The following is a 25,739-nucleotide window of genomic DNA, read 5'->3' on the forward strand; positions in this document are numbered from 1 at the left end:
ACCTACGCAGAGCCTTTCCCCTGGGCCTCCCTATTGGCTCCCCGCCCGCCCCGCCCCCGGCGGCGCCCAGGTGTGGGCGGGGCTCGGCGGCGCGGGGGGCCGAGAGCGCCCGGGTCCACGCGCGCCCCGAACCCGCTCACCGCGCGGAGGAGCGCTGCCTTCCGTGGCGCAGGCGGCGCGTGGGGCAGGTGCCTGGCCGCGTTTCCTGGCTGACTTTGGCAGAAGCCGTCCCGTCTGATGAGTCTCCCGCCTAAGGGACCGGGCGCCGGCCCGGGACCCCGCGAGCCTGGCTTGCACCCAGGAGGGCAACGGGGCTGACATCGCCCCTCCCCTCGCCTGGAACGTGATGGGACGCGCGGGAGTCCGGGGGCTCAAGACGGGAGGGAGTGGAGCTGGTTGGCCGCTGGTCCTCTCCGGCTGTTGCCAGGCTGACAATCCTGATGGGGGAGGGGGCCGCCAAGAGGTTGACTGGGACAAAGGCCTTGGGCTCTTTGTCTGAGGCTCAGTGGGGCCCAAGGCTGGCCCGAGCTGTAAACACACTCCTCCGCCAGGCGAGTCCTGCTATTCTGCCCGGAGACCCCAGGCCGGCGAGGCAGCCGGAGTCCCTCATAGTCTCAGTGCTCTCTGTGTGGATCAGCAGCAAGGACGCCTAGAACCTGCACTGCCCAAGTCAGACTGGCCCAGAGCGGGGGTTTCTCCCTCCTGCCCACTACAAGCCCTGCAGGAGCAAAAGTTGAAAGTCTGAATGAATGCATGGTGAGGGAATGAAGGTGGGGCAAAAAGCAGAGGGCATGGTCTTACGGGTCAGGTCTGGGGCTCACTTTTGTCCAGGTCCAGGGTCAAGGGAGCTATTCGGTATTGTTCAGCCCCTAAGTCACATCCGACTCTTTCTGACCCCATAGACTGTAGTATGCCAGGCTCCTCTGCCCTCCACTATTCCCCCAACTTTGTTCAAACTCATGTCCATAGAGTTGGTGATGCCATCCAACCACCTCATCCTCTGTCACCCCCTTCTCATTTTGCTTTCAATTTGTCCGAGAACCAGGGCCTTTTCCAATGAGTTGGCTCTCCGCATCAGGTGGCCAAAGTATTGGAACTTCAGCTTGAGCATCAGTCTTTCCAGGGAATATTCAGGATTAATATACTTTCTTCTCTAGCACAAAACATTGAAAGCATCAATTCTTCTGCTCAGCTGAAGGCTCTCAGCATTCTTCATGGTTCAACTCTCACATCCACACATAACTACTGGAAAAACCATCAGTTCAGTTCAGTTCAGTCGCTCTGTTGTGTCCAACTCTTTGCGACCCCATGGACTGCAGCACACCAGGCTTCCCTGTCCCTCACCAACTCGCGGAGCTTGCTCAAATTCACGTCCATTGAGTCGGTGGTGCCATCCTACCATGTCATCCTCTGTCGTCCCCTTCTCCTGCCCTCAATCTTTCCCAGCATCAGGTTTTTTCCAATGAGTCAACTCTTTGCATCAGGTGGCCAAAGTATTGGAGCTTCAGCTTCAGCATCAGTCCTTCCAATGAACATTCAGGACTGTTTTCCTTTAGGATTGACTGGTTGGATCTCCTTGCAGTCCAAGGAACTCTCAAAAGTCTTCTCCAACACCACAGTTCAAAAACATCAATTCTCCGGCGCTCAGCTTTCTTTATAGTCCAACTCTCACATCCATACATGACTACTAGAAAAACCATAACTGACTAGAAGGACGTTTGTTGGCAAAGTAATGTCTCTGCTTTTTAATATACTGTCTAGGTTGGTCATAGCTTTTCTTCCAGGGAGCAAGTGTCTTTTACTTTCATGGCTGCAGTCACCTTTGCAGTGATTTTGGAACCTAAGAAAATAAAGTCTCTCATTGTTTCCATTGTTTCCCCATCTATTTGCCATGAAGTTATAGGACTGGATGCCATGGTCTTAGTTTTTTTAATATTGAATTTTAAGCCAGCTTTTTCACTCTCCTCTTACACTTTCATCAAGAGGCTCTTTAGTTCTTCTTCGATTTCAGCCATAAGAGTAATGTTATCTGCATATATGAGGTTATTGATATTTCTCCTGACAATCTTGATTTCAGTTTGTGCTTCAGCCAGCCTGGCATTTCACATGATGTACTCTGCATATAAGCTAAATAAGCAGGGTGACAATATACAGCCTTGAAGTACTCCCTTGCCAATTTGAAACCAGTCCGTTCCATGTCTGGTTCTAACTGTTGCTTCTTGACCTGCATACAGATTTCTCAGGAGGAAGTAAGGTGGTCTGGTATTCCCATCTCTTGAAGAATTTTCCACAGTTTGTTGTGATCCACACAACAAACTTTTAATTTCATGGCTACTGTCACCATCCACAGTGATTTTGGAGCCCAAGACAGTAAAACCTGTCACTGGTTCTACATTTTCCCCCTTCTATTTGCCATGAAGTGATGAGACTGGATGCCTGATCTTAGTTTTTTGGATGTTGAGTTTCAAAGCAGCACTTTCACTCTCCTCTTTCACGCTATCAAGAGGCTCTTTAGTTTGTCTCTGCTTTCTGCCATTAGAGCGGTATCATCTGTGTATCTGCTGCTGCTGCTGCTGCTGCTAAGTCGCTTCAGTCGTGTCCAACTCTGTGCAACCCCATAGACGGCAACCTAGCAGGCTCCCCTGTCCCTGGGATTCTCCAGGCAAGAACACTGGAGTGGATTGCCATTTCCTTCTCCAATGCATGAAAAGTGAAAGTGAAGTTGCTCAGTCGTGTCCGACTCTTCGAGACCCCATGGACTGCAGCCCACCAGGCTCCTCCGTCCATGGGATTTACCAGGCAAGAGTACTGGAGTAGGGTGCCATTGCCTTCTCCTTCTCTATATCTGAGGTTGTTGAAATTTCTCCCAGCAATTTTGATTTCAGCCTGTGACTCCTCCAGCCCAGCATTTCACATGATGTGCTCTGCATAGAAGTTAAATAAACAGGGTGACAAAATACAGCCTTGATGTGTCCTTTCCCAATTTGGGACCAGCCCGTTATTCCATGTCTGGGTCTAACTGTTGCTTCTTGACCTGCATACAGATTTCTCAGGAGACAGGTAAGGTGGTCTGGTATTCCCATCTCTTGAAGAATTTTCCAGAGTTTTTTGTGATCCACACAGTCAAAGGCTTTAGCATAGTCAGTGAAGCAGAAGTAAATGTTTTTCTGGAGTTCTCTTGCTTTTTCTATGATCCAATGGATATTGGTAATTTGATCCCTGGTTCCTCTGCTTTTTCTAAATCCAGCTTGAACATCAGTTCTCAATTCACATACTATTGAAGCCTAGCTTGAAGAATTTTGAGTATGACCTTGCTAGCATGTGAAAAGAGTGCAATTGTGTGGTAGTTTGAAGATTTTTGGCATTGCTCTTCTTTGGGATTGGAATGAAAACTGATCTTTTCTAGTCCTGTGGCCACTGCTGAGTTTTCCAAATTTGCTAGCATATTGAGTACACCACTTTAACAGCATCATCTTTTAAAATTTTTAAATAGCTCAGCTGGAATTCCATCAACTCCACTAGCTTTGTTCATAGTGATGCTTCCTAAGGCCCACTTGACTCACACTCTAGGATGTCTGGCTCTAGGTGAGTGATCACACCATCGTGGGTATCCAGGTCATTAAGATCTTTTTTTGTATAGTACTTCTGTGTTTTCTTGCCACCTCTTCTTAGTCTCTTCTGCTTCTGTTATGTCCTTACTGTTTCCGTCATTTATCACGAACATCTTCACATGAAATGTTCCCCTGGCATCTCCAATTTTCTTGAAGAGATATGTGATCTTTCCCACTCTATTATTCTCCACTATTTCTTTGCAGGTTCATTTAAGAAGGTCTTCTGACCTCTCCTTGCTCTTCTCTGGAACTCTGCGTTCAGTTAGATACTATCGTTGTCATTATGTGTCCCAAAGCTCCTCACAGTCACTCCAGTGCTGTGGGTGAACCCCGGGAGGGAGGCTTCTGTACTGGGGCTTAGGAGCTAAAGGCACAGCAGTCAGTATGGCAAAGGGGCGGGGGAGGGCATGGAAGGGGCCCCCTGGGGCCAGAGTTCAGCAAGCCGCTGGCCCAGGTCCTCAGGGCTCACCCCTCCCTCTCTTCCCTTTCCCCAGACAGCTGGGCCCCAGTGAGGTCACATGCTTAGCACCGCCGTCCTTCTGGCCTGTGGACACACTCACAGAGCAGCAGTGCCCCCCAACACCCACCGACTGCCATGGTCAGCCAGGGAGGGCCCACGGGAGCCTCCCCAGGGTTGGTTGGGGCTGTTGAGCTGAGCGGGTGATGGTGGCAGGCCCTGTGGGTCACTCTGTGTCTCCTGGGTCTGCTGAGGTTAGCTGGGCTGTCGGTCAGCCCCTCACAGCTTCTCCTTCAGGCTGGACAAGGACGGGGCCAGGGTTCACCTGGGGCCCTGGTCTGGGTCTCCCTGGAGGCTCCTGGTAACAAACAGCCCCTCCCCTCTGGCTGCTGGTATCCATGGCAACCCTGTAGCTCCTTTCTCTCCCCAGGCCTGCTTGGACCTCAGGCCTCAGGTGAGTGTTGGGGAGGACCCCGGCTCTGAGGGGACAGAGACCGCACCAGTGAAGGACCAGCACCTTTGGGGACCCGTGCTCTAGGCTGGGGGACAGGCACTCAGGTCCTGGAGGCAAGGGTGACAGAGAAGAGATGACAGGGAATGGCTGAGCACCCAAGGACATTGTGCCAGGGGTGGGGTGGCCTGCTGCCTTGGTCTGCTCAGAAACGCGCAGGTGTAGACACTCAGGTGACTAGTAGTGTGCCATTCAGTGGGGCAGACACACACGCACACTCACACACACATACACACGCGCACCCCCTCTTGGAGAGCGACACCCCGTGAACCAGCAGGGCCGTCTGGGGGCATCATACACAAGGTTGGCTGTGTACGGAGAGCCCTGCGGGGTGCACACACCAGACCCGGTGAAGCCCCAGCACCCTTCCTCTACGCGCCCCCAGCAACATCAAGAATGGCCCCCAAGTCTTGTCAGGAGGCTGAAGACGCTGAGGAAGAGGCTCTCGCATCTCTGGTGGACCGAGAACCAGTGAGTGGCCACATGGGGCCTCCAGTGGGCGCCGCTGCAGACCCTGTGGCTTCCACACACCCTCAGAATGCCAAGCCCAGCTCCACCAGGATGGTCTCCTCCATCAACCTGCAGTAAGGAGGGGAGGGGTGTGGTCAGCTGCTCGGGTCAGGCCAGCCAGACGGTAGGGCCTGACCAAGCAGCGAGGGGGGCTGGTGTTTCAGGTCGGCCTTGGAGTCCCTGGACCCCCGCACCCTGCGGCTGCTCTGGGGGCAGAGGGAGTTGGAGATCCAGGCCCTGCGGTGGGCCATCCAGAATCAGCGTGAAGCCCGACACTGCCGTATCCTACAGGAGGTGGCTGGGCTTCCAGCCGAGAGGTCAGTGGTGTGCACTGGTCCCCCACCCACTCAGTCCCCGGCCCGTCCTTAACCTGGGGTTTATGTCTGATTCCAACGTCAACCACCAAGCCTGACCCCTGCCCTGACCCTGACCTATGCCTCTAGCCCCAGTCCTTACCTGGCTCTGATCCCCTGCCCTAACCCTGCTGCTGCTGCTGCTGCTGCTGCTAAGTCGCTTCAGTCGTGCCCGACTCTTAGCGACCCCATGGACTGCAGCCTACCAGGCTCCTGTCCATGGGATTTTCCAGGCAAGAGTACTGGAGCGGGGTGTCACTGCCTTCTCTGCCCTAACCCTAAAGAAGTTAATACACTGTAAACCACCCAGACCCTAGCTCCCAAGCATGTTGATGGGTGTTGAACCCAGCCTAGACCCGGCCTCCGACCCAGACGTCTTCAGGGCCTGACCCGCCTGCCTGGCCGCGGCACCCTAATGAGTGAAGAGGCTGCGGACCCAGAAGTGGAGCTGCTGAGACTACCCCTTCCCTAGGAGCTCAAGAAGTAAGGATAAGTTCCTGCAAAACCAGGTCCAAAAGCTGACGTTGGAGTTGAAAGCACAGAAGGAAAAGGCCCAACTGGTGAAGGGCAAGAGGGATCAGGGACGGGGGCGGGGCGGGGGGTGAGGCCAAGCCAGGGTGGGGCGGGCCAGGATAGGGGTCAAAAGGCCCCGCCCACTGCTGACCCACCCGAGCAGGAGAAGAAGCGTCTGGAGGAGAGGCTGCAGCAGGCCGAGGACGCGCTGCGGCAGCTGGAAGCCGAGCTGCAGGCCTTCCAGAAGTCCTGCCTCCTGCAGCTGGCCCGCTCCTCCTGGGTGGGCCGAGTGCTGCGGTCTTCCACGGGCAGCGTGGAGGTGAGCCTGGCTATGGGTGGCCCCCCAGCCCACCCTCCTTGGTCAGCTGGCTGCCCCCTTCAGACTGGTGCTTCCACTCAGGGGCCTTGGCCTCCCTGGAGGCCTGCCTCCTGGACCAGGGACGAGCAACCAAGCCTGTGGTCCCTCCCACCTGGCTCTCAGCAAGTGTGTGCCTCAGGTGCTGGGGAGGCTGGAGGGCAGAGTGGCCTTGGGCAGAGGGCTGTGCTCCCCGCCCCAGCCCCTGCCTGCTGGCCTCCTGTCCCCTTTGCAGGTGGTGACGGCAGAGACCCTGATGGACCTCAGTGACTTCTCTGAGAATGATCAGGCCCCCACTGCTGGGGAGGTAAATGAGGCCCTCCAGGTATGTTCTTGGATCTGCAGTCCTGCAGGAGCGTCAGGTCACCTGCCTGTTGTTCCCTGGCCAGGGTTTCCGGCTGGAGGATGTGGACTGGAACAGCATTGCACACCGGTACCCCAACCTCTTCACCAACCTCGAGTCCAGCTCAGATCAAAAGTAACTGCACTGGATGGGGACTCCCCAGGGGGAGGTAGAAGAGGGGAGGGCCTGCCTTGGCTGGGATGAACCAAAGTCCAGTTCCATCCTTTAGTGTCTGGGGACAGGTCATTTAAACTTTCCAAGCGTCAGTTCTCTGACCTGCAGCTTGCAGTCAGGGATGAAGGGAAATCGTTCTGGAGTCATCTCTGTCTACCCATGAGCCCTTTGCTCAGGTGGGGTCCTAGGGACTGGGGCCACAACTTGGTGGGCCCTGTCCCCATCTGATGGAGGTCAGATGGGGGCAGAGCTGGTGTCCAGGAGCCAGAGGTCTGGGCAGCAAGTTGGTCATGACCTGCAGGCACCCCCGGACCTCGCAGCTCCCAACAGCCTCACCGCCTGATCAGTGGAGCTCAGAGCTGTGCTGTAGGCACCAAGAGCACAATCTCAAGAGTGTCGAGTGGAGCTCCCTGCCCTTGGCGGGCACCAGCAGCTCTGGGGGTGCCGACTCCGAGTCCAGCAACAGCCAGCTGGCGGCGCATAATCGCGTGCATAAAGTAACAGGGGACCCTCCCCAAGTGCCTAGCCACACTGCCAAGCAGGTGGAGGCGCGGGCACAGAGCCTCTGCAGGGACAGTCAGGCAACATTCGAAGGTGGAGCGGGGCGGGTCTCTCCTGGTTTCTTCCCCTTCCCACGCCTGCAGGACTGTGATCTCTGCCCCAAGCCCCGAAGGACATCCCCCTAACCTCCTGGCTTTCACGGTTGCCCAGTGTGAGGCCGTGGGGGCCTCTCCAACCCTGTCCCTGGGGGTTAGGGTGGGCTTGGAGGACTCCTGCCGCTGCCTTTGTGCTCTGGCGTGAATCCACTGGCCGCCCCACCCCCCACCAAGTACTGCACGGTATTTCTCTGCTTCTCCCAGGTGCGGGGGCCCACTATCCCTCCTGCTCAGATCTGATCCCTAGTGCTGCTCCTCTCCCACATGGACCTTCAGGGCACTGCGGGCCAGGTCCAGCCTCACAGGAGATGTCCTCGGTGGACCCTGGACCCTCCAAATTGGGGGTCCCCTCCCAGGCAGCCCGCCTCTCCGTGCATCTCCAGAAAACCCACTCAGACGAACAGGGCAAGAATGGCCCGGAGCCTGAGTCTGGGGTGGATTCCCATCTCTGGCATTCCAGGCGCTGTCCAAGGTGAGGAGGGGACCCAGCTGGGACTGCAGGGTCAGGTCTCCTAAAGGGACTGTGGCGGAAGGGACCCCACTGACTTGGCACAGAGCCCCTGCCTGCACTCCAGCCCCAGCCCCTCGGGCTCCTGCCTGAAGATCATGGCGGTTAGCCGCCGCCAGAGGTTCGTGCGCATCCTCAACCAGTCGCTGGAGGAGACGGTGGACCTGGGCGGCTTCGTGCTGCAGCAGCTGGTGCTCGACTTCCCCGTGTGCATGTACCGCTTCCCACCCAGCACCCTGCTGCCTCCGCGGCACCACATCACGGTGAGCCCCGCTCCCCGCGCCCCTTGAGGCCCAGCCCTCCAGCGGCCAGCCCTTCACCCGGTGCCCCTCGCCCCCTGGCTCTTCCCAGGTGTGGGGTGAGGGGCCCTGCAGTACCAGGCGGCAGCAGCTCTCCTCCTTGGGCCGGGAGCCCGTCCACTTCTACTCCAGCCGAAGCTGTGTGACCCTCCTCCTGAACCCCCAAGGCGAGGTCAGAGCAGGTCCCAGCGCGGGTGGGGGGACGGGCCGGCTTTGTGGAGTAGGGGTGACTTCCGTGTTTCCCACGGCCTCGTAGGTCCTCAGCGAGCACCAGTCCCCACACTGCGTGACCCCAGTGTCCAGGATCTTCGCAGACAACACCGACTTGTCCATCGACTGTTTCCCACTTTCAGAGGCCCGGCCCGAAGCTGACCTTGCGGAGCATCAGCCCCAGCCTCGACCCCCGCGCAAGGGTCGGGTGCGGGAGGCCCGGGCTGGGCGCCGGAGGCCGGGGTGGGGACCGCGGGTCCTTCAGTGCCTGCTTCCTCCCCAGGGTTAGGGTTAGCCGCCCAGGACTTGGCAAAGACCCCAGACTCCCTGCTAGGACTGCCCCCCACCTCCCCAGGTCCCACCCTTCCGCCTGTTCTGGCCTCCCCTCAGGTCTTCCACCTCCCCAGGCCGCGTCTGCCCCGGGACCACCCCTTCCCGCTGGCAGGCTGTCTCTCACGACCCCTCCCTCGCCAGGCCAAGGGTCCAATTGCCCCGCTTGAGTACCATCAAGCTCCTCCGCCAGCGGGAGGCGCCAGTATGGCCCGAGGACGTGGCCCAGACCCACCCAGAGCTCTTGCCCTCCATCCCCATCCCCGGTGAGTGCTGAGTGCGCAGCTGGGAGGAACGTGGAGGAGGGGCGGCCGGCAAGGAGGGGGCGCCCGGCCCACCCCACCCATCCTCTTCCCAGCAGAGGTCGGGGTGGGCCTCCAGGACTGCCAGGGTAGGAAGGACCATAAAATCCGGGTGAGTGCCCCGCCCCGCCCCGCCCCGCCCCGCCCTAAGACCACGTCCACAGACCCCGCCCCTCCACCAGGCCCCGCCCTCAGGCTCCTCCACCAGGATCCCCCGCCCTTAGGCCCCTCCTGCCCTCAGACCCCTCCCCTCCACCGGGTCCCTGGCCTCACCCTCAGGCCCCGCCTGCCCTCAGGCCCCGCCTACCCTCAGGCCCCGCCCCACCCTCAGACCCTGCCTCTCCACCAGGCCCTGCCCTCAGACTACGCCCCACCCTCAGGCCCCGCCCCTCCACCAGGACCCGCCCACCCTCAGACCCCGCCCCACCTTCAGGCCCCGCCCCACCATCAGACCCCGCCTGCCCTCAGACCCCGCCCCACCATTAGGCCACGCCCTCCTACCCCGCCCCTTCACTAGGCCACGCCCATCATCAGACCCCCGCCCCCTGCCAGGCCCCGTCCCTTCCCGTCCAGCGGCCTCTCGGGCTCCGCCCCCCCAGGTGTGCCGGAAGAGGGTGGACTGCGGCTGTCCAATGGTGGCGCTGTCGGTGCAGAGCACGGCTGAGAGCAGGTTCGGCTTCCGCTTCCTCAGCTGCCCGCCCATCACCGTGGACACTCGCTGGCCGCTGTAGGGCCGGGCCTGGCGGCCTGCGCCCCCAAGTCTCCACGACTGTGGCGGTGGGGCAGGAAGAAAGCACGGGAGGCAGACGGTGCCGGCTGCATAATTTATTGAACGCCGCCTACCAAGTAAACCGCATTTCTGTACACCTGAGAGTCGAAAATGATTCCTTTGGTTTCCGGGAGGAGGGAGCTGTCGTCCCATCCCCACGCAGGGAACCCCGCCGGTTCACCAGGGTTGGCCGACGGCAAGTGCTTCTACTTGGGATCGCAGCAGCCCAAGGGTGGCTTAGAGCCCTGGGTGGCTGGAGGGCTGGCCAAGGACTGGCCAGGCCCAGTTCCACCCACTTTGGCCGGGGCCCAACCTGCTTTCTCTCAGGCCTGCTCCTCAGGGAAGGCCGGGCCTCACGGAATAGGTGGGCGGCAGGGCCAGTGGTGGGGACTTGTGCATTCTCTCCTGGGCTCTACCTCTTCCCCTCTTGGTGGTCCCAGCTCCTGACTTCCCTCCACCAAGAGGGTCCTCTCCTGTACCAGGCCCACTTCTCCCCTGCCCAGCATGCTCGCCCAGGTGCTCTGGATTCTATGAGGCCGGAGTGCAGCTGGGCCTTCCACGATTGCCCTGGGGCCCTTGGCCACCCGCCAGGCCGGCCTGGCAGTGGGGAGGGGTGTACATGAGGGTGGGGTCGGGCTGGGGTGGTCAGTGTCAGGTGCGGCATGCCCCGGAGGCTGGGGGTCTGGCTGCTGAGTCTGGGGCTGGCTTTGGGCCTGGACATCCCTCTGCTTGAGGACTGGGGCCTGAGGTCACTTCTCGGGCTCTCAGAGCAGTCACTGGAGCCAGCCCCTGACCCAGGCCAGGCCCCAAACTACCCAGGGTTCTGAGCCTACGCCCCCGGAACTGCAGATCTGTGGACCCCCAGGAGTTGCGGCCCCGGTCTGGCTTGAAGGACTTGGGGGGACAGGGGATCAGGTTGTACCCCGAGGTCCTGGAAGACTCTGGGAAAGGAAGAAAGACAGCAGGTCAGACAGGGCCACCGGGGCCGGGCCCCACAGCAGGGCCGTAGTGTCTGCTCACAGGCAGGTGGTGCCGGGGTCATTCCCAAACCTCCCCCGGGCAGCGAAGCCCTGGCACCCACCCGAGGGCAGGCTGGGTGGGTGTGTTCATGATCGCCCAGTGCCCTCCTGGACACTGACTGGAGTAGGAGGTCCTAGCACCTCTCTGTCCCTCACTGGCTGTCACTCCTCCAGCCACTCCTGCAGGCTGCCTGCCCGCGCTCCCTCGCTCTATCCTCTCCGGCCTCAACCAGGTGGTGAGGTCCTGGCTGTCTCAGGCCCGCCTTCCCCAGCCCCTCCCCCAGGCACAGCAGCAGCACAGCCAGTGCGGAGCTTCGGCCCTGTCCCTGCTCCGTCCTGGCTTCTTTGGTGCCCCCCTCCACCGACACCCCCCGCTCCGCAGGGTCGTTCAGCCGACCTTGCAGCCCCTGCTTACAAATGCCCGGGTTTGCCTGCCCAGTTGTTCTGCAAGTCGGTTCAAACCTTTCCTCCAGGAAGCCCCCCTCGCCCCTTCTCTCTGCCTCACAGCCCACGTGTTGGCTCTGCTCAGCCATGGTCACTCGAGCCAGTGTCCCTGAGGGAGGGTCTTGCCTGGCTTAGTTCTGCCCCAGCCCAGGACAGGCCCTGTCTGCAGAGGAAAGGCAGTAGCTGCCACCCACCACCCCCTACCGTGGTCTCCTGCCCACCCACCTGGGGGCCTTGTTCCCTTCGCTGGGCTTGCGCTGTGCTCCGGGGAACCTCCGCTGGTCTGCCCCATGTGTTGGCCCTGGCCCCTCCCCGGGCCACTCACTCTCATTCAGGGCCCCTCTGGCTCCGCATGCACCTCCCTTGTCGGGAGGGCCTGCCCTCTCCCTCTTTCAGCCAGCTGACCCGGCTGCCTGGCCCCTGGGCTCAGGGGAGGGGAACTTGAGCCCCCACCCCCAGGAGAGGCCCTCCCTGCCCCTCCCGCCTCAGCCCGGTGCTGCTCTGCGGTGCTGGCTCTGTCAGGCAGGCTACCTGGGGCCAGGCTTGGGGGGCTGCGGTGAGGCTTGGGCCCAGCCTCGTCCTCTTGCTCTTCAGGGCCCCTCTGTGGGCCCCAGGGGCCTGCGGCCCCCTCCTCCCAGGACTCTGGGCACCTACTGGGAAGGGGGCTGGGGTGTGGGCAGGGGAGGTTGCAGCCTGCTCCTCCTTTGGAGCAGATCCCAGAGGAGTGTGACTTGGGGCAGCCTTGGGCTCCCGTGACCCGACCCTCCAGCCACCCGGGGACCAGCAACCACTCAGCCAAGGCAGGTCCCAGCCACAAGGCCCCCCTACCCCGCCCTGGTCAGAGCACATAGGGTGGCAGGGCTGGGGTGTGGGGCAGGTGGCACCCACCGCAGGCGCAGCTCCCTCAAAGCCTGAAGCCCGGCCCAGGCCAGGAGGTCATGATCGTCGGCAGGGTCAGGCTCCGAGGCGGAGGCCCTGGGGGCCAGTTCTTCCAGCCTGGGAGAGGGCAGCTTCTCTGGGTGCACCCCAGCCTGGGAAGGGAGAGGACTGGCTCAGGGCACGGCCTGCCGGGGCTGGGGGCTGGGTGCTGCCCACCGTGGGGGCAGGCTGTACCTGGCACCCGTGCCGACGCTCCCGCAGGCCTTTGGTGGGGTTCCCACAGAGGACCCGGCCGGCGCCTGGAGAAGAGGGTGTGGCTGGGCCTGGTTTGGGGCCTCAGGGCTTCAGGGCAGCTTCACACTGAGGCGGATCACCTACCGTGGGTGAGGTTGCTGGTGCCATCCTCTGGGGCCGGGCCCTTGGGAAGGAGGCCTTCAGGCAGGGGCATCCCGGGAACCAGCAGGGAGAGAGGCCCGCGCCTGGGGGCCCAGGGCTGGGTCTCAGGCAGGCACAGCTCAGGGCTCAGTCTCCACATGGGGGAGCCGTGGGTTTGATCTGCCCGAGGGTCAAAATCAGAGGTCACCAAGGCGCACGCCAGTTGATCAGCCAGGAGTCCCCCGAGCTGAACCCCGTCCACGGAGCCCACCGCCCTGCGTCAGTGTGCCTGAGGCCCCGAGTCACGGGATGGCAGGTTTCTCCCTTCCCTCTGTGGATGGTGGGGGAGGCCTGCACCAAGGCTGCTCCCAGGGAGGGTGTCCTGGCCTGGGGTTGTGTGTGTGCAGGACTCTGGGGACAAGGGGTCAGGTCTGAGAAGGGACACAGGAGGCAGCCTGCGGGCGGGACCGGGGTGCAGCCCCTCCTGGGGCTCTCAGGTGAGATCCGCAGGCGGGGCGGGGTGGCCCCAGCCCGAGGCGCCTGGACGTGGCTGCGTGTACCCGGCCTGGGGAGCAGGCTGTCTAGGGTGCAGCCCTCCTTGATAGCCTCCTTCACCAGCAGCCAGTCCTGGTCCAGCTTCTGAGAGGCCGGCAGGCCCGTGTGCGCGGCAGGCAGCTCGTCCAGGACCCGCAGCTGGGGGATGAGCTTCCTGACCTCTGCCTTGTAGTTGTAGCCCTGGGGCACCTGCGGGTGGGGCGGGCCTGAGTCCAGGGGACCCGTCAGGCCAGCCTGGGCCTGAGCTGCTCCCCCAGCCCCGCTGTGGGCGGGGCTGGGGAGCCGGGATTTGCTGGGGCCAGGCCCGCCTGGGTCACTCTGGAACCTGAGGGACTGCTGGGACCCTGGGCTGTTGCCCACGCATGATCACACTCTCCGGGCTCACTGCCAGGGTCCAGGGCTGCCCTCTGGCCTGCAGGGCTGCCCTGAGTTTGGAGCTTAGCCCCGTGGGCGGTGGAAGCAGCCGGGCGGGCGGAGGGAGCTCTGGCCGAGGTGGCGCAGCCCCCAGCATAGGGGCATCTCTGAACGGGGCCTGCAGGGTGTGCGCACATGACTCCACGTGGAGACTGCGCTCCACATGGCGTGTGCACAGACCTCTCCTGGGAGCACACATGAGCCAGGGCCTGGCCCGGGTATGTGTGGCCCTTTGGAATCTAGGGGGACGTGGAGGCGGCCACCGGGCCCCCAGCAATATGAGGAGGAGCTCCTGGTGAGGAGGCCCCGACGTGCCCTGGGCGGGTCCCCCGGGATCTGCTGCCATCCGGCCCGTTCAGGTGGGCAGAGCAGTCCCCTGGCCGGCCGAGGAGCTGGCAGCACAGATTGCCTCCCGCCTGCTGGTGTGCACCTGGTGGGTTGGGCCAGAGCCTGGCCGCAGGCAGAGTGGGTTGCCCTCCAGGGTGAGTGTGGCCAGCTGCGGGCACAGCTGCAGGTAACGCAGCTGCCCCAGGTCCTCCACGCAGTTGCCTTCTAGGTCCAGCACCTCCAGCTGCTCCAGCAGGCACAGCGGGCTCAGGTCCCAGATGTTGTTGTAGGAGAGGTAGAGTTCCTGGGGGGCACGGCAGGGGAGGGGGTGCTCATCAGGGCCGCACCCACCTCCTGCCCCCTGTCCGCCCCCCCACCCCCGACAGGGCAGGGCAGGCCCACCTTCAGGGCAGGAAAGGAGCTGATGCCATCCAGGTCGGCCAGGCCGCAGCGAGCCAGCCAGAGCACCTGCAGGTGGCTGAGGGAGGTGCCCAGGTCCCTGCAGAGGGCAGGGCGCTGGTCAGTGCTGTCTTGGGGTGAGGCGCTGGTCAGTGCTGTCCCGGGTGGGGGGCTGTGTCGGTGACTGCACAGGCCCTGTGCCCTGCCTTGTGCCCGCCGCCACCCACATCTGCTGTCTCCAGACGCGGGGGCCGCTGGGACCGGCTTGTGCGGCCTCCGGGCCGAGGAGGAGCTCCAGAGCGCCCGGCTGCCTGCCTTCCCTCCTGGCTGCAGCCGCTGGAGGGCCCAGGCCTGGCTGCAGGTCGCCCTTGTGCTAGATGGCAGCTGCCCACTGTGGTGGACCTGGCCTCCCCAGCGGGGCCAGCGGGGGCCCTCCCTCCCGCTCTCCCCAGGCCTTTCTTGCGGATGATTTCCCCCCTGCAGCCCCTCCCCAGCCCAGATGTGCCTGCAGGAAAACCCCTCCCCGCTGGGACTGGTCTGTGCCACCTCCCTCATGGTGGCCGCTGCCCCGCGGGTGGGCAGACCAGGGCTCTCCATCGGCTCCTGGGATGCACTCGTCTGCTTTCTCTCCTAATGTCCTCTACTCTCACGTCTGGAGCTCGGCCTCGCCCGTGTGGCCTCGTCATCAGCCCCTCTCTCTCCCGTTTCCAAGCCTGCCCCTTTCCTCTGCTTTCTGGGAGGTCCCGTTGTCTTCCCACGTTGCTGTTAGCATCACACATTTAATTCCTAAGCGCCCTTAGCTGTTCTCTCATAAGTCGAATGCTGTTTTTGTTTTGAGGGTGCAAGAGGCCATGTGTTCTTCTGTGCCTCTCAGAACGTCCCCTGAAGGCGCCTGGACAGCTCATTCCCCTTGGCACTGCCTGCAGCCGCTGAGCCTGCGGCCTGCGTGCCGCACCTCCCGGAGCCCACGTGCCCAGGAGCCTGTGCTGGGCACCAAGAAGCCACCACGATGAGCAGGCCTGCGCACCTAGAGAGGAGCTCCTGCTCGTGCCAACCAGAGCAAGCCTGCACACAGCAAGGGAGGCCCAGGGCAGCCATAAATAAGTTAGTCAATGTTTAAAAATTGTTAAAGGTATCAGAATAATACTAGTAATAACCAGAAAAATCAGAGAAGATAAACACAGCCCAAGGCTGACTCTTTAAAAACTTACAGACAACCCTTTGGCAAGACTGATCAAGGATAAACAGAGGGACCATGCAAATTAATGTATGGGACTTAAAAAGAGGAATAATTATGGTCTTGAGAGCAATTTAAAATAGCAAAAGACCATTAAGAACCACCTATACACCAATATTCTTGAAAACCCAGAGACCTGGTATCGAAAGACAGAAAACTAGGGCATTCCCTGGCAGTCCAGCGGTTAGGAATCTGCCTTGCAGTGCAGGAGACATGGGTTCAACCCCTGCGCCAGAAAGTCAGGTCCCACCTGCTTCACATCAGCTAAGGCCACACACCACCAGTACTGAGCCCACACGCCCAAACTACAGAACCGACACGCTGCAACGAAAAATCCCACATGAGGCAACAAAGATCCCACGTGCCACCCAATGCAGCCAAATAAATACATGCTTTTTTAAAAAAGTAAAGAAAAGTAGATTAAAAACTACTAAGGAAATTAGACCGTCACTAACGCCCTCCCTCCTCTCCGCCCCTGCCAAGTCCCCGGATTTGGATCAGTTTTAAAGTGCATTCTATTATGGAATAGTCAATGTCTTCTACAATAATTTCTTATACAGAAGTTTTTCTAAAGAAAAATTAGGCAATTGAAAAGAACAGTAGAAGCGTGGGTCTGAGTCAGTCCTCGATTCCAGGACCAGAAAAGTACAAATTGGACCATCAATGGGCTATTACTCACAAAGACAGATGTGAAAATTGTGAAGCAAATATTTTAATGCTACAGATTTAAAAATAGCTCATCAAGTAGTGTTACTGCAGGAATGTAAGGATGAATTACAAAATCTGTCGATGGAATCCAGTACACAATCAGACTAAAGGAGAAATATCACTTTATTATCATGTCAACAGATGCAGAAGAACCCAGACGCATATCCGTTAAGATCAGGAACAAACCAAGGACCCCTGCTACTGTGATTGCCACTGTTTAACATCATGTTGGCTAGTAGGTCCTGGCCAAAGCAAGAAGACAAGAAAGAGAAGCAGGAAGATTAAAGTGAAAGGCAGTGCTCGCAACTTGCTGATAATGTGACCATCAATATAGAAACCCAACTGAATTAACAAATTATCTGAACTAACAGGAGACTTTGGCAATAATGTTTAAATACAAAACAAAGGTACAGTGTTACCAGAGGTAACAGACCCGTTTATGAAAATCAATTGTTTTATTGGTTAGAAAAATCTATCCCAAATCAGCACAGTGTTTTTCTAAATTTGCAATGACCAAACAGAATACCACAGAGACAGGGCCTCATCCAGGATTTTATCAAAACACTATGAATATGTGGGAAGTAATTCAGTTCTGGTTTCAGGGAGCCCAGCCTTCAGAAGAGGCTGGTGTCCTGCCCTGTCCCAGGCGGCAGTGGGGTGCACAGGTGGGGGTCCTGGTTAGCCCGCTGCAATCACAGTTCCATCCCCTCGAGTGGCTAGTGTAAGAGAGTGCACACGTCGCACAATTCTGGCCAAAGAAACACAGGAAGAATGCTGGGAACCTTCTCGTTCTTACCAGCTGATGGCACAGAAGGGCACATTTCCTGTTGTGGGATGAACTGCATCCCTGCAAATCCATGTGCTGAATCCTGACCCTCAGGACCTCAGAAGGTGCCTGATGTGAAAATTGGGTCTCTGCAGATAGCATTAGTAGAGATGTGTGCACATGTGCTAAGTTGCTTCAGTGGTGTCCAGCTCTTTGCAACTCCATGGACTGTAGCCAGGGGGCTCCTCTGTCCATGGGATTCTCCAGGCAAGAATACTGAATTGGGGTGCCATGCCCTCCTCCAGGGGATTTTCCTGACCAAGGGATGAAACCTGCATCTCTAATGTCTCCTGCCTTGGCGGGTGGGTTCTTTACTACCAGCACCACCCGGAAGCCCCAGTGGAGATGAGGTGGGCCCTGATCCAATACGACTGGTGTCCTTTTAAAAAGGGGAAATTTGGATCCTGACACTAGGAGAAGAAGGCTATACAAGGTGAAGGCAGGGACTGGGGTGAGGAACGCCAAAGATGGCCAGCAAGCCCCCAGGAGCAAACAGCAAGCCAGGTTCTCCTTCTGCCCCAGGAGACACACCTTCATCTTGACTCGTGACCCCCGGACCTGAGTCAATTTCTGCTGTTCAAGTTGCCTAGTTTGTGATGCTCTGATGAGGCAGAAATAGCCTTCAAACATCTTCTTTAAAGTTTATCAGTTGGAATGCTTTCAGCTGCAAGTTACAGAAACCTGTGTCCAGTTGGCCTAAGCAGTGAGAAAGCATTTATCCCTTCAGTGGGCAACTGAAAAGCGAGGAGGTATGTGCATACAGGGCCTTCCCTGGTGGCTCAGTGGCAAAGAAGCTGCCTGCAATGCAGGGCTGCACGCAGGAGACACAGGTTTGATACCTGGATCAGGAAGTTTCCCCTGGAGGAAGGCATGGCACCTGCTCCAGTGTTCTTGCCTGGAGAATCTCATGGACAGAGGAGTCTGCTAGGCTCTGGTCCATGGGAACACAAAGAGCTGGGCACGACTGAGATGACTTAGCATGCACGCATGTGTATACAAAAAAACTGACTCACATTGTTGTACAGCAGAAACTAACATAACAGTGTAAAGCAATTATACTCCAATTTAAAAAATAAAGAGTCTATTAAAAACATAAACGCGCACATGAATATGGAGAGCTATACCATTTTCGTGGATGTATGCAACTTAAAAATCAACTGAACATGTGACTTTTAAAAATTCTCCACTCCCCCCCAAAAAAATCCCGAAGGATTAGGATGTGTGAAATTCAACAAACTGATTGTAAAACTCAAAGGCAAGAATAAGTGTCCAGGAACAGCTAGGTCAGCTTGGAGAAAGGAAAACTCTGATGAGGGTCACGTGTCGCAGCACAGAAGCACAGAGCCACGCCGTGAAGACTGAGCTCTCACCTCCCCAGCGTGCCCATGTGGCCTGGGGAACACGGACCCGCCGGGCGCTGCGGAGTGGAACTGGGTCCCCATCTTACAGCAGGAGTGGGGGCAAACGGGAGATAAGAAGGATTAAAGGCCCCAAAGTAAAAAGTGAGACCACAAATGAATAGAAGAGAAGACTGTCTCCAAGGCCTTGGAGGGGAAGAGGTGGGCGAACCTCCTGAAAAACTCCCCTAGCACCAGCCGGAGCTGATGGGTAGAAAGTCAGAATGAAGGGTCTCTGCTTGAGTTGGTAGGGGAGGCAGGGTGGAGAGTCGCAAAGTCTCCAGTGCACCCAGGCTACACAAACAGCCCACAGAAATAGACAAGGAGAGGGCAGGACTCACTGAACAGTCGGCATAAGGGGACACACCCATGGTCAAGGGGTAGTGAAGACCGTCCCTTTGGTCACCGCGATAGTCCCCAAGTTAGTTGTGTCACTGGGGTTCCCCACCCAGCAGTCCTGGCGAAGGAAGGACATGCCGGGTGCTGGCTGGCCCAGAAGTCGGCCCCACCAGTCCTCATGTCAGGACACCTTCAGGGGCTGAATTCCCCCTTAGCTTTGGATGAAGTGACAGTCATCACACAGGAGACGCTTCCCAGCCCCGTAACACCGCTGAGGCTTTAGAGTCTCGGCCATCCGTGTCGGCTAAGCTGGAACACTGCTCCCTGGGACCGTCATGTTGAGTCGGGTCCCTTTCACAGATACTAGCTCACTGTCACACCATGGAGATCTGCAAACTTTTTGGCCAAGTTTCGGGATTTGATAACAAAGATTTCCTGCATTTTGTACTATTGTTATTAAGGAACAGAATGCATTTTTACATAAAATTTATGATGCAATTTTTCCTGGAATTGACTTTTCTAGTGTTTTTTTTTTTGCTTGAAATCAAATATTTTGTTTCGTTACAAATGGTACATCGTATTTAATTTCATATCTTCCACTTCTCTTTATAGTTTCCATTCTTCATATATTTTCTATATATTTTTATTGTTCTTTGAGCTAATGTGTAAGCCTTAATGACGGAGAAAGTATGATTTTTTTGTCTCTGTTAACTTACAGGATTGATGTCTTTGTCATAATATGGCTGAAGGTGAAGTGAAAGTGAAAGTTGCTGAGTCGTGTCCGACTCTTTGCATGGACTCAGTACAGTCCATGGAATTCTCCAGGCCAGAATACTGGAGTGGGTAGCCATTCCCTTCTCCAGAGGATTGACCCAACCCAGGGATGGAACCCAGGTCTCCTGTATCACAGGAGGATTCTTTACCAGCTGAGCCAGAGGGGAGCCTTATATAAATAACCAGCAGTATAAATAGACAGTTGCTCACGAGTTACTTCATTTTCTCCCCTGAAAATAACTGGACACTCAGAGCCCATTTAAAACATCGGGAGAACTTTCTAGATTTGCAGCTGGCCTCCTGCTGCCTCAGGACAGCTGTCTAGCTGCATAAAACACTCCGTTTGCTCAAAATCGCAAATAAACTCTGATATTACTTCAGCATCGTCCTTTCCAGCCCGACGAAGTAAGTAAAAATCTTACTATGTCCTTCATTTTGCACTTTGTCTTTTAAACTAGTTATCAAGATGCTCCTGTGTTTCACATGGGGCCCGAGGCCCGGCTGGTGGTGAGGGTGTGGGAGTGCCCCAAATCCTGAAGCCAGATGGCAATGCACTGTCCAGCCTCATGGACGGGGGTTTCTTTGCCAAAGGTCAGTGGGCTCTTCTGGGGACCGCACAACCTGCGGTGAGCAGCCCAAGCCAGCCCGCAGGCTCCAGGCAGAGTGCGTCAGCCTCAGCAGGACCAGGGCTGGGCGTTAGAGCCAGAGACAGCAGGATGCCCGGGGGCCCCCAGGCCGAGACCACCGGGGCACTCACCTCAGGGAACCCAGGCAGCTGCCGTTCAGCTTCAGCTGGCTGAGGTTGGGCAGGTGCAGCCCTGTGGGGCACAGGGAGAGAGGTCAGTGCCGGCCCTGCCACCCTTCGGTGGCACCAGCACCCTGGTCCCTGCTGCCTCTAGCTGCTGAGGCCTAGGGCGGCCTTGGGGCCACATGCTGACGCCTGAGGCTCTGCTCGAACGAGGCAGGCCAGGGTGTACAGGGCGCCTTGAGTGGGCAGGGCCACACAGGAGGCCATGGAAGCACCGGACTCTGGCGGGAGGGGTCCCAGCTGGCGTCCATGCACCGAGCGTGGGTCTTGCCCCCAGGCCACTCCCGCGACTGGCCCCTGGGCCCTGCAGGCATAGCCAGGCCAGAACCTCCATTGGCTCACACCCTGGGCTCCAGAGCAGGGGACCCTAGGGCCCCGGGAGGAGGCTCTGAGTCAGGGCTGCCTCGGAGAACAGGACGCCGACACAGTCTCTGTCCTCAGTTCCCAGAGAGAGGTGTGCAGGGCGGGCCGTGCAGAGGGGGCATCCAATGACCAGGGCAGGGTCCGAGCAGGCAGACCCTCCAAGTGCAGCCTGGCCGGGATGGTGGTGGGTGTGTGTGGGGAGGGGCTCTCACCGAGGCTCCCCAGGCTGCTCTCACGGGTGTTGACACACATCTCCAGCATGCTCACCAGTCGGAGGTCATCAACCTGGGCCAGGGCCTGCTGCAGGGGTCAGGGGCGTCAGCCCTGGAACCTAGACTGCAGTCACACGCCCTCCATCCCACCCTCCCAGTGAAACTCCTGCTTTTGGCTACAAGGCTGGAGCAGGTGCGGGCATTTCCCTGCCTCACCCACGTCAACTCCAGCCACAGTCAGCTCTGGCTGGCCCATAAGTGTGATGTAACAAGAGTGGAGGCCGTGACCCTGTGTGGCTGGTGGGGCCATTGCCAGAGCAGGGCCTGCCCGGGGGGAGGCTTCATCCTAATGAGACCCACGGAACAGCCCCAGTGCAGCTCGGGGCCTGAGCCCCGCCCCACTGAGCACGGCCAAGCCCTAGCCTCCCTCACACCCGGGGACAGTACACTTATACTGTAAGCTGCTGAGTTTGGGAACTGTTTGTTACACGGCGTCACTACAGCAATAGCTGACTCATACAGAACTTGGAGACCTAGATGAAGCTCCAATAGCTGCCATAGCAAAAACGGAACGACGTGGATTGGGCACTGGTGGCAGGGCTGGGGGTGAGGGATTACTAACATGAGTAACATATTTAGTAACATGAGTGTTACTAAAACTGGAGAGATGGAGACACAGGTCATGTGATAATGCAATTTTTTGGTAAAAAGTTTCCAGTGGAAACCTGGCTGGCAGAAGACACACAGAGTGAACTTCTGGTGGTGGGTAGAGAGGTGCCCAGCAAGATGTGGGGAGAATGAACCGGCCACGGCTCACTGCGTTTGATGAGGCCCTGCAGGAGGCAAACTTCAGCTGGAATGGGGAGAGCCCAGGCGTTCTGAGACCTGTGGCTCGAAAAATATAACGGCTTCTCAACTCAAATCAGTGACAAGAAAAATGAAGAAAGGCGTGGAGTTAGAAAGACCCCATGAGATTCGGCCTCGGGGAGAAACCGGTTGCCAGGCGCTTGCTGCCCTTGGGTGGTGCTTGGAGGACCAAGGCCTGAGACCCCCGGTTCCAGCGACTGAGTCTGCAGAGACAGAAATGCTGCAGCGGCTGCCAGTGGAGTGGCTTTGCATGGTTGGCACTGGATACAAGTGTGCTAGGAAGCACGCCCGCCGAGGGCCACGGCCTGGACCGAGGTTGACCGTGGTCATCAGAGACCAGGAGTCCGGGCTTCTCTCACACAGGCAGTGAGTCTCCCCAGCCAGAAGCTGGGTGGAGGACGGGCAGGTTCCAGGGTGGGCGGGGTGGCCCTGGTCAAGGCGCCCGCCCAGCGTAGGGGCTGGTACGGCAGCTGACCTGACGTGACGGGTCCATGCTGGACCCAGACCTTGGGCACTGCTGTGCTGCAGGCCCGGCTGGAGGGCAGGCACACGCGGGCCATGGGGGCTGGGGAGGGGCCCGCGGGAATGTCCCATCCACCAGCAGTGACCAGACAGTGTGAGCCCTTCAAGTTGGTCGGAAAGGTGGGTGGGGTCCTGGGGCACCCAGGCTTCCTTCTTCGGACTCTTGGTGGTTGCGTCACCCCAGGGTCGCCAAGGGTCCCCTCCCGTGTGCCTCTCACATGGGTGCAGGCATGTGTAGGGGTGGAGGGCCACTGGACTGGACCGAGACCTCAGCATGGCCAACGGTGGGCGGGTGAGGGGTGTGGCCAGGAAGGGAAGGGCCCCACTGCCAGGAGTGCAGGGCTGCACCCTGGGGTCGCCAGGCGGGAGCCTGCAGTCAGAGGGTCTGCAGAGCCTGCGGGGCCTCAGGGTGTGGGGGGGGTAAGCATAAGCACTGCCATAAGCACCCCAGGTTTGGGAGAAAGGCTTCCACAGCTGGATCAGTAGGGCACCGAGCCACCCCGCCGGAGCAGCCCCCAGATGCCTGCTGCCCGCCTCTGCTCGCAGCTTGTGAAGTCTGCGTGCTGCGTGCTCCGGGGGCCTGTCACCCTGTTTCCACAAGGACGAAGGCCCTTCTATCTGGTTCAGGGTCCCTGGAGCCCCACGCACAACAAATCCGTGAAGGGCCTGGCTTGGGCCCTTCTGGCCTGAATGCCGAGGGACTTCTGTGTCCCCAGGCACCTGGGGTTGCCCCCCGGGGGGAGCAGGGGCCCTGGGGGCCGAGGGCATGTGGCAGCCAGCCGAGCCCAGCCCCGCACTCACCAGCCTGGCGGGCGACAGGCACTCCTCCACCAGCTGCTCGCTGTGGCCGTGCCCACTGCGGCCTGGGGCCTTGCTCTGAGGCTGGGGGTTGTGCAGGCCCTGCGAGCTCAGCTCCCGCACCTGGATGCTGGCAGTGCTCGGCCGAGACCCGTGGGCTCCGTCCCGGGCCTGGTCCATTCACACCCAACCTCCTGGGTGCAGGCAGAGAGCAAAGCCGGTCAGCCTCTACTTCTCCTCTGATCCACAGCCCAGCTGAGACCCTGCAGAGCCGCTGACAGGTCTGTGCACACAGCAAGCCCCCCCCAGCCTCTCTCTGGCCCAGAGAAGGCCCGACAATGAAGCCAGAGCCTGCCTGGGCCCTTACGGTCCCTCCCTTGGCCTGGACTCGCGCTGTAGCCTGGGCAGGCCGCCCTCCCGGAGCCTCTGCCCATCCTTCAGGGTTCTGGGGGGGGGGTGCCGGCGCCAGCCTGCCCCTCTGGAGCCCCATGGAGGCTGCAAGCCTGGGGCGCTGCCTCCAGGTCCCATTTGCTCCTCTGCCACTGGGAGTAGCAGCCAGCTCTGCCTCGGGCCTCGTGTTGTCCTCCACCGATGGTCTCTGAGCCTGGGGCCTTCAGGACCAGGGTCTCGGGCACACCCCCCACCCCTGTGCCCACCAAACCCCCTCACCAGGAGGCAGCTGCCTTTTCCCACCGTGGGTCAAACATCTGGGCACGAGGGTGGCATGTGGCCCCAGACGGCGCCTGCAAGAGAGTCGAGTCGGCCACCTGGTCAGGTCACGGTGCCCGAGGGACCTGGGACAGGCTGGGCCAAGGCCACAGGGCTCAGAGTGAGCAGCGCAGAGGCGGTGGGGCTGTCAGCCTGGACCCTGGCCCTTAGGTCCTTTCAGCCATCCTGGTCCGGCTGATGGGGGAAGACAGCCATGTGGTGACCAACACCAGGGGCCCTCTGGGTCCCTCCAATGCAAATGCTTGGTCTTCATTCAAATCCCCTCTTCTCTCCATGCTCAACTCCACTCTCTCCAAAAGGGGTGCCCGGCCTGTTGCTCTGGACCGTCCCTTGTGGGCTGGTCTCCCTAGGACCCTGCCCATCTTTGGTGTTACCCCCAGGCCGCAGAGGAGGGGGCCCACCTGCACCAGCCTCAGCTGGTATTGCCCCTTGAAGACCCAGGTGCCTGTACCTGGCCCCAGACCCTGGAATCAGCTCTGCGAGTAGAGCCAGAAGACTGTGTGGGCCATCTCGGCTACTTCTGTCCACCTTGGGTCAAGGCGTCACTGGCCCCCCGCCTGTGCTCCCTTCTCCCTTCCTGGACTTATTCCCTAAGACCGAGCCCTTCCTGCAGCCCTAGGTGTTTTACGACTCATTCAGTTGAGTGAGCGCCTTGCCTGAGACAGTGTGGGTTCTTGTGTGCGCAGAACCTGGCTCACCTGCCATGTGTGGTGTGCAGAGCAAGGGCTCTGGAACGTTCCCCCCACATCAGTCAACGCGGCAGGTGCAGCTTCCGGCCACTGCTTTTGTCTATCAGCCCCTGTGGGTGGTCACGATTCATCCTCTACATTGCGTCTGGAACCACCCACCCCGGCCGGGGCGGTGAGGGGTGTCACCCTTTGTCAAAGAGGGTGGCAGGGAGTGGTGGGCCTCGGGAGAAGTTGCCTGGGCTACCAGATGCCCACGTGTGAAGAGTGACCACACACTGAGGAACCCAAGGAGGTGAAGCCATGCAGAGGAGCCTCAGGGAAGAGATTCATGAAATTTCTGGCCAGGATTTCTTTCCAAAAGTTCTTCTGCTGCCCGCTTTTCTCCAGCTGGTGAAAGTCCTTGAGCCTCAAAGGACGACCCCAGCACCAGGCCCCCTGGGAAGATGCTGCCCCCCCCCCCCCAGGATGCCAGCCTGGGGCTCTGGGAAAGGTCTGGGCTGGCCAGTCTACAGCTTGGGAAGCCAGTGGGCCACCCTCTTCCCTCTGTGCCTAAGAGCAGCTGACCTGAGGTCCTGCCCACGACCTGGCCCAGGGTATGGTCCCGTTTAGCCAGAGGTCCTGCGGTCCAAGGAGCAGGGCCTGGGTAGGAGGCTGAGGCTCTCAAGACACTGTCCCCTCACGTTCACTCGCTGGCCTCGACCTGTCCACTCTGTTCATGGCCTTGATCCCCTCCTGCCCTGCCACTCCCTGAGGCCCCAGGCTGGAAACCTGGGGGCCTTTCTTCCCCTATGCACAGGGAATGTCAGCTTCTGGCCGGACTCGCTGCTTCTCCTGGTCCCCTCCACCTACCACCCCTCTGAGGTCAGGGCTTGAGGTTCCTCCTGTACTGGTGACCTCAAGACCCTCAGCAGGGCCAGGGATTGTGGGATGGGCCCCAGGGAAGCAGATCTGACATCACAGGGACCCCCCTGTCGTGGCCGCTCCATCCTCGGCCTCCGTTCTCCCCCTGGCACAGGGAAAACTGTGGCCCTGCGGCCCCAGACCCAAAGGTGCGCTCGGCTCTCACCTGATGGGGTCGGCCCCCGTGCCCCGGCCGAGGCTCCGGGCGCCCTCCTCCGCCGGGCGCTCCCTTCGACTCGGTAGTTCCTGCGCCGCGG

At 59.3% G+C, this 25,739-nt stretch overlaps 2 protein-coding genes across 19 annotated transcripts; one reads left to right on the forward strand and one right to left on the reverse strand.

Moving 5' to 3' along the window:
• Positions 1–72: 72 nt before the first annotated feature.
• LMNTD2 (lamin tail domain containing 2) lies at positions 73–10,524 on the forward strand. 14 transcript variants are annotated; one of them, XM_061407530.1, is made up of 15 exons: positions 73–4,522; positions 4,965–5,163; positions 5,254–5,406; positions 5,915–6,002; positions 6,119–6,274; positions 6,546–6,617; positions 6,700–6,788; positions 7,129–7,421; positions 7,688–7,955; positions 8,059–8,254; positions 8,343–8,462; positions 8,547–8,743; positions 8,975–9,096; positions 9,189–9,244; positions 9,685–10,524. In XM_061407530.1, the coding sequence occupies exons 2-15, from the start codon at positions 4,976–4,978 to the stop codon at positions 10,522–10,524; spliced, it is 2,838 nt and encodes a 945-aa protein (XP_061263514.1). In that variant the 5' UTR covers positions 73–4,522; positions 4,965–4,975. The 14 variants fall into 14 exon arrangements, with proteins under 14 accessions (XP_061263514.1, XP_061263516.1, XP_061263519.1 ...); XM_061407532.1 differs by having other exon boundaries at positions 73–5,163; positions 9,192–9,244; XM_061407535.1 differs by having other exon boundaries at positions 73–5,163; positions 9,732–10,003.
• On the reverse strand, positions 9,943–25,739 carry LRRC56 (leucine rich repeat containing 56). Of its 5 annotated transcripts, XR_009734665.1 has the most exons (15): positions 25,649–25,736; positions 24,592–24,692; positions 23,834–23,907; positions 23,168–23,358; positions 20,978–21,065; positions 20,352–20,412; positions 14,317–14,413; positions 14,018–14,218; positions 13,179–13,362; positions 12,622–12,798; positions 12,478–12,542; positions 12,253–12,395; positions 11,896–12,029; positions 11,383–11,527; positions 10,758–10,842 (listed from the first exon to the last, which is right to left on the reverse strand). XR_009734665.1 is itself a non-coding variant. In XM_061407553.1 (14 exons), the coding sequence occupies exons 4-14, from the start codon at positions 23,342–23,344 to the stop codon at positions 10,553–10,555; spliced, it is 1,617 nt and encodes a 538-aa protein (XP_061263537.1). In that variant the 5' UTR covers positions 23,345–23,358; positions 23,834–23,907; positions 24,592–24,692; positions 25,649–25,736; the 3' UTR covers positions 9,943–10,552. The 5 variants fall into 5 exon arrangements, 4 of the variants coding, with proteins under 4 accessions (XP_061263537.1, XP_061263539.1, XP_061263538.1 ...); XM_061407553.1 differs by lacking the exon at positions 11,383–11,527 and having other exon boundaries at positions 9,943–10,842; XM_061407555.1 differs by lacking the exon at positions 11,383–11,527 and having other exon boundaries at positions 9,943–10,842; positions 24,592–24,682; positions 25,649–25,733.

This window comes from Bos javanicus, chromosome 29 (assembly GCF_032452875.1).
Source record: "Bos javanicus breed banteng chromosome 29, ARS-OSU_banteng_1.0, whole genome shotgun sequence".
In the NCBI taxonomy this organism is placed as follows: Eukaryota; Metazoa; Chordata; class Mammalia; order Artiodactyla; family Bovidae; genus Bos; species Bos javanicus.

Bases quoted from the DNA above. Each gene is read 5' to 3' on its own strand.
- LMNTD2 (XM_061407530.1), top strand. From the start codon at position 4,976: ATGGCCCCCAAGTCTTGTCAGGAGGCTGAAGACGCTGAGGAAGAGGCT. The intron at 6,003-6,118 runs GTGAAGGGCAAG...CCACCCGAGCAG, and splicing joins AGAAGGAAAAGGCCCAACTG to GAGAAGAAGCGTCTGGAGGA. The intron at 6,789-7,128 runs GTAACTGCACTG...CATGACCTGCAG, and splicing joins GAGTCCAGCTCAGATCAAAA to GCACCCCCGGACCTCGCAGC.
- LRRC56 (XM_061407554.1), bottom strand. From the start codon at position 23,344: ATGGACCAGGCCCGGGACGGAGCCCACGGGTCTCGGCCGAGCACTGCC. The intron at 14,414-20,351 runs GTGAGTGCCCCG...TGCCCTCTGCAG, and splicing joins AGCTGCCTGGGTTCCCTGAG to GGACCTGGGCACCTCCCTCA. The intron at 14,219-14,316 runs GTGGGCCTGCCC...CGTGCCCCCCAG, and splicing joins GCTCCTTTCCTGCCCTGAAG to GAACTCTACCTCTCCTACAA.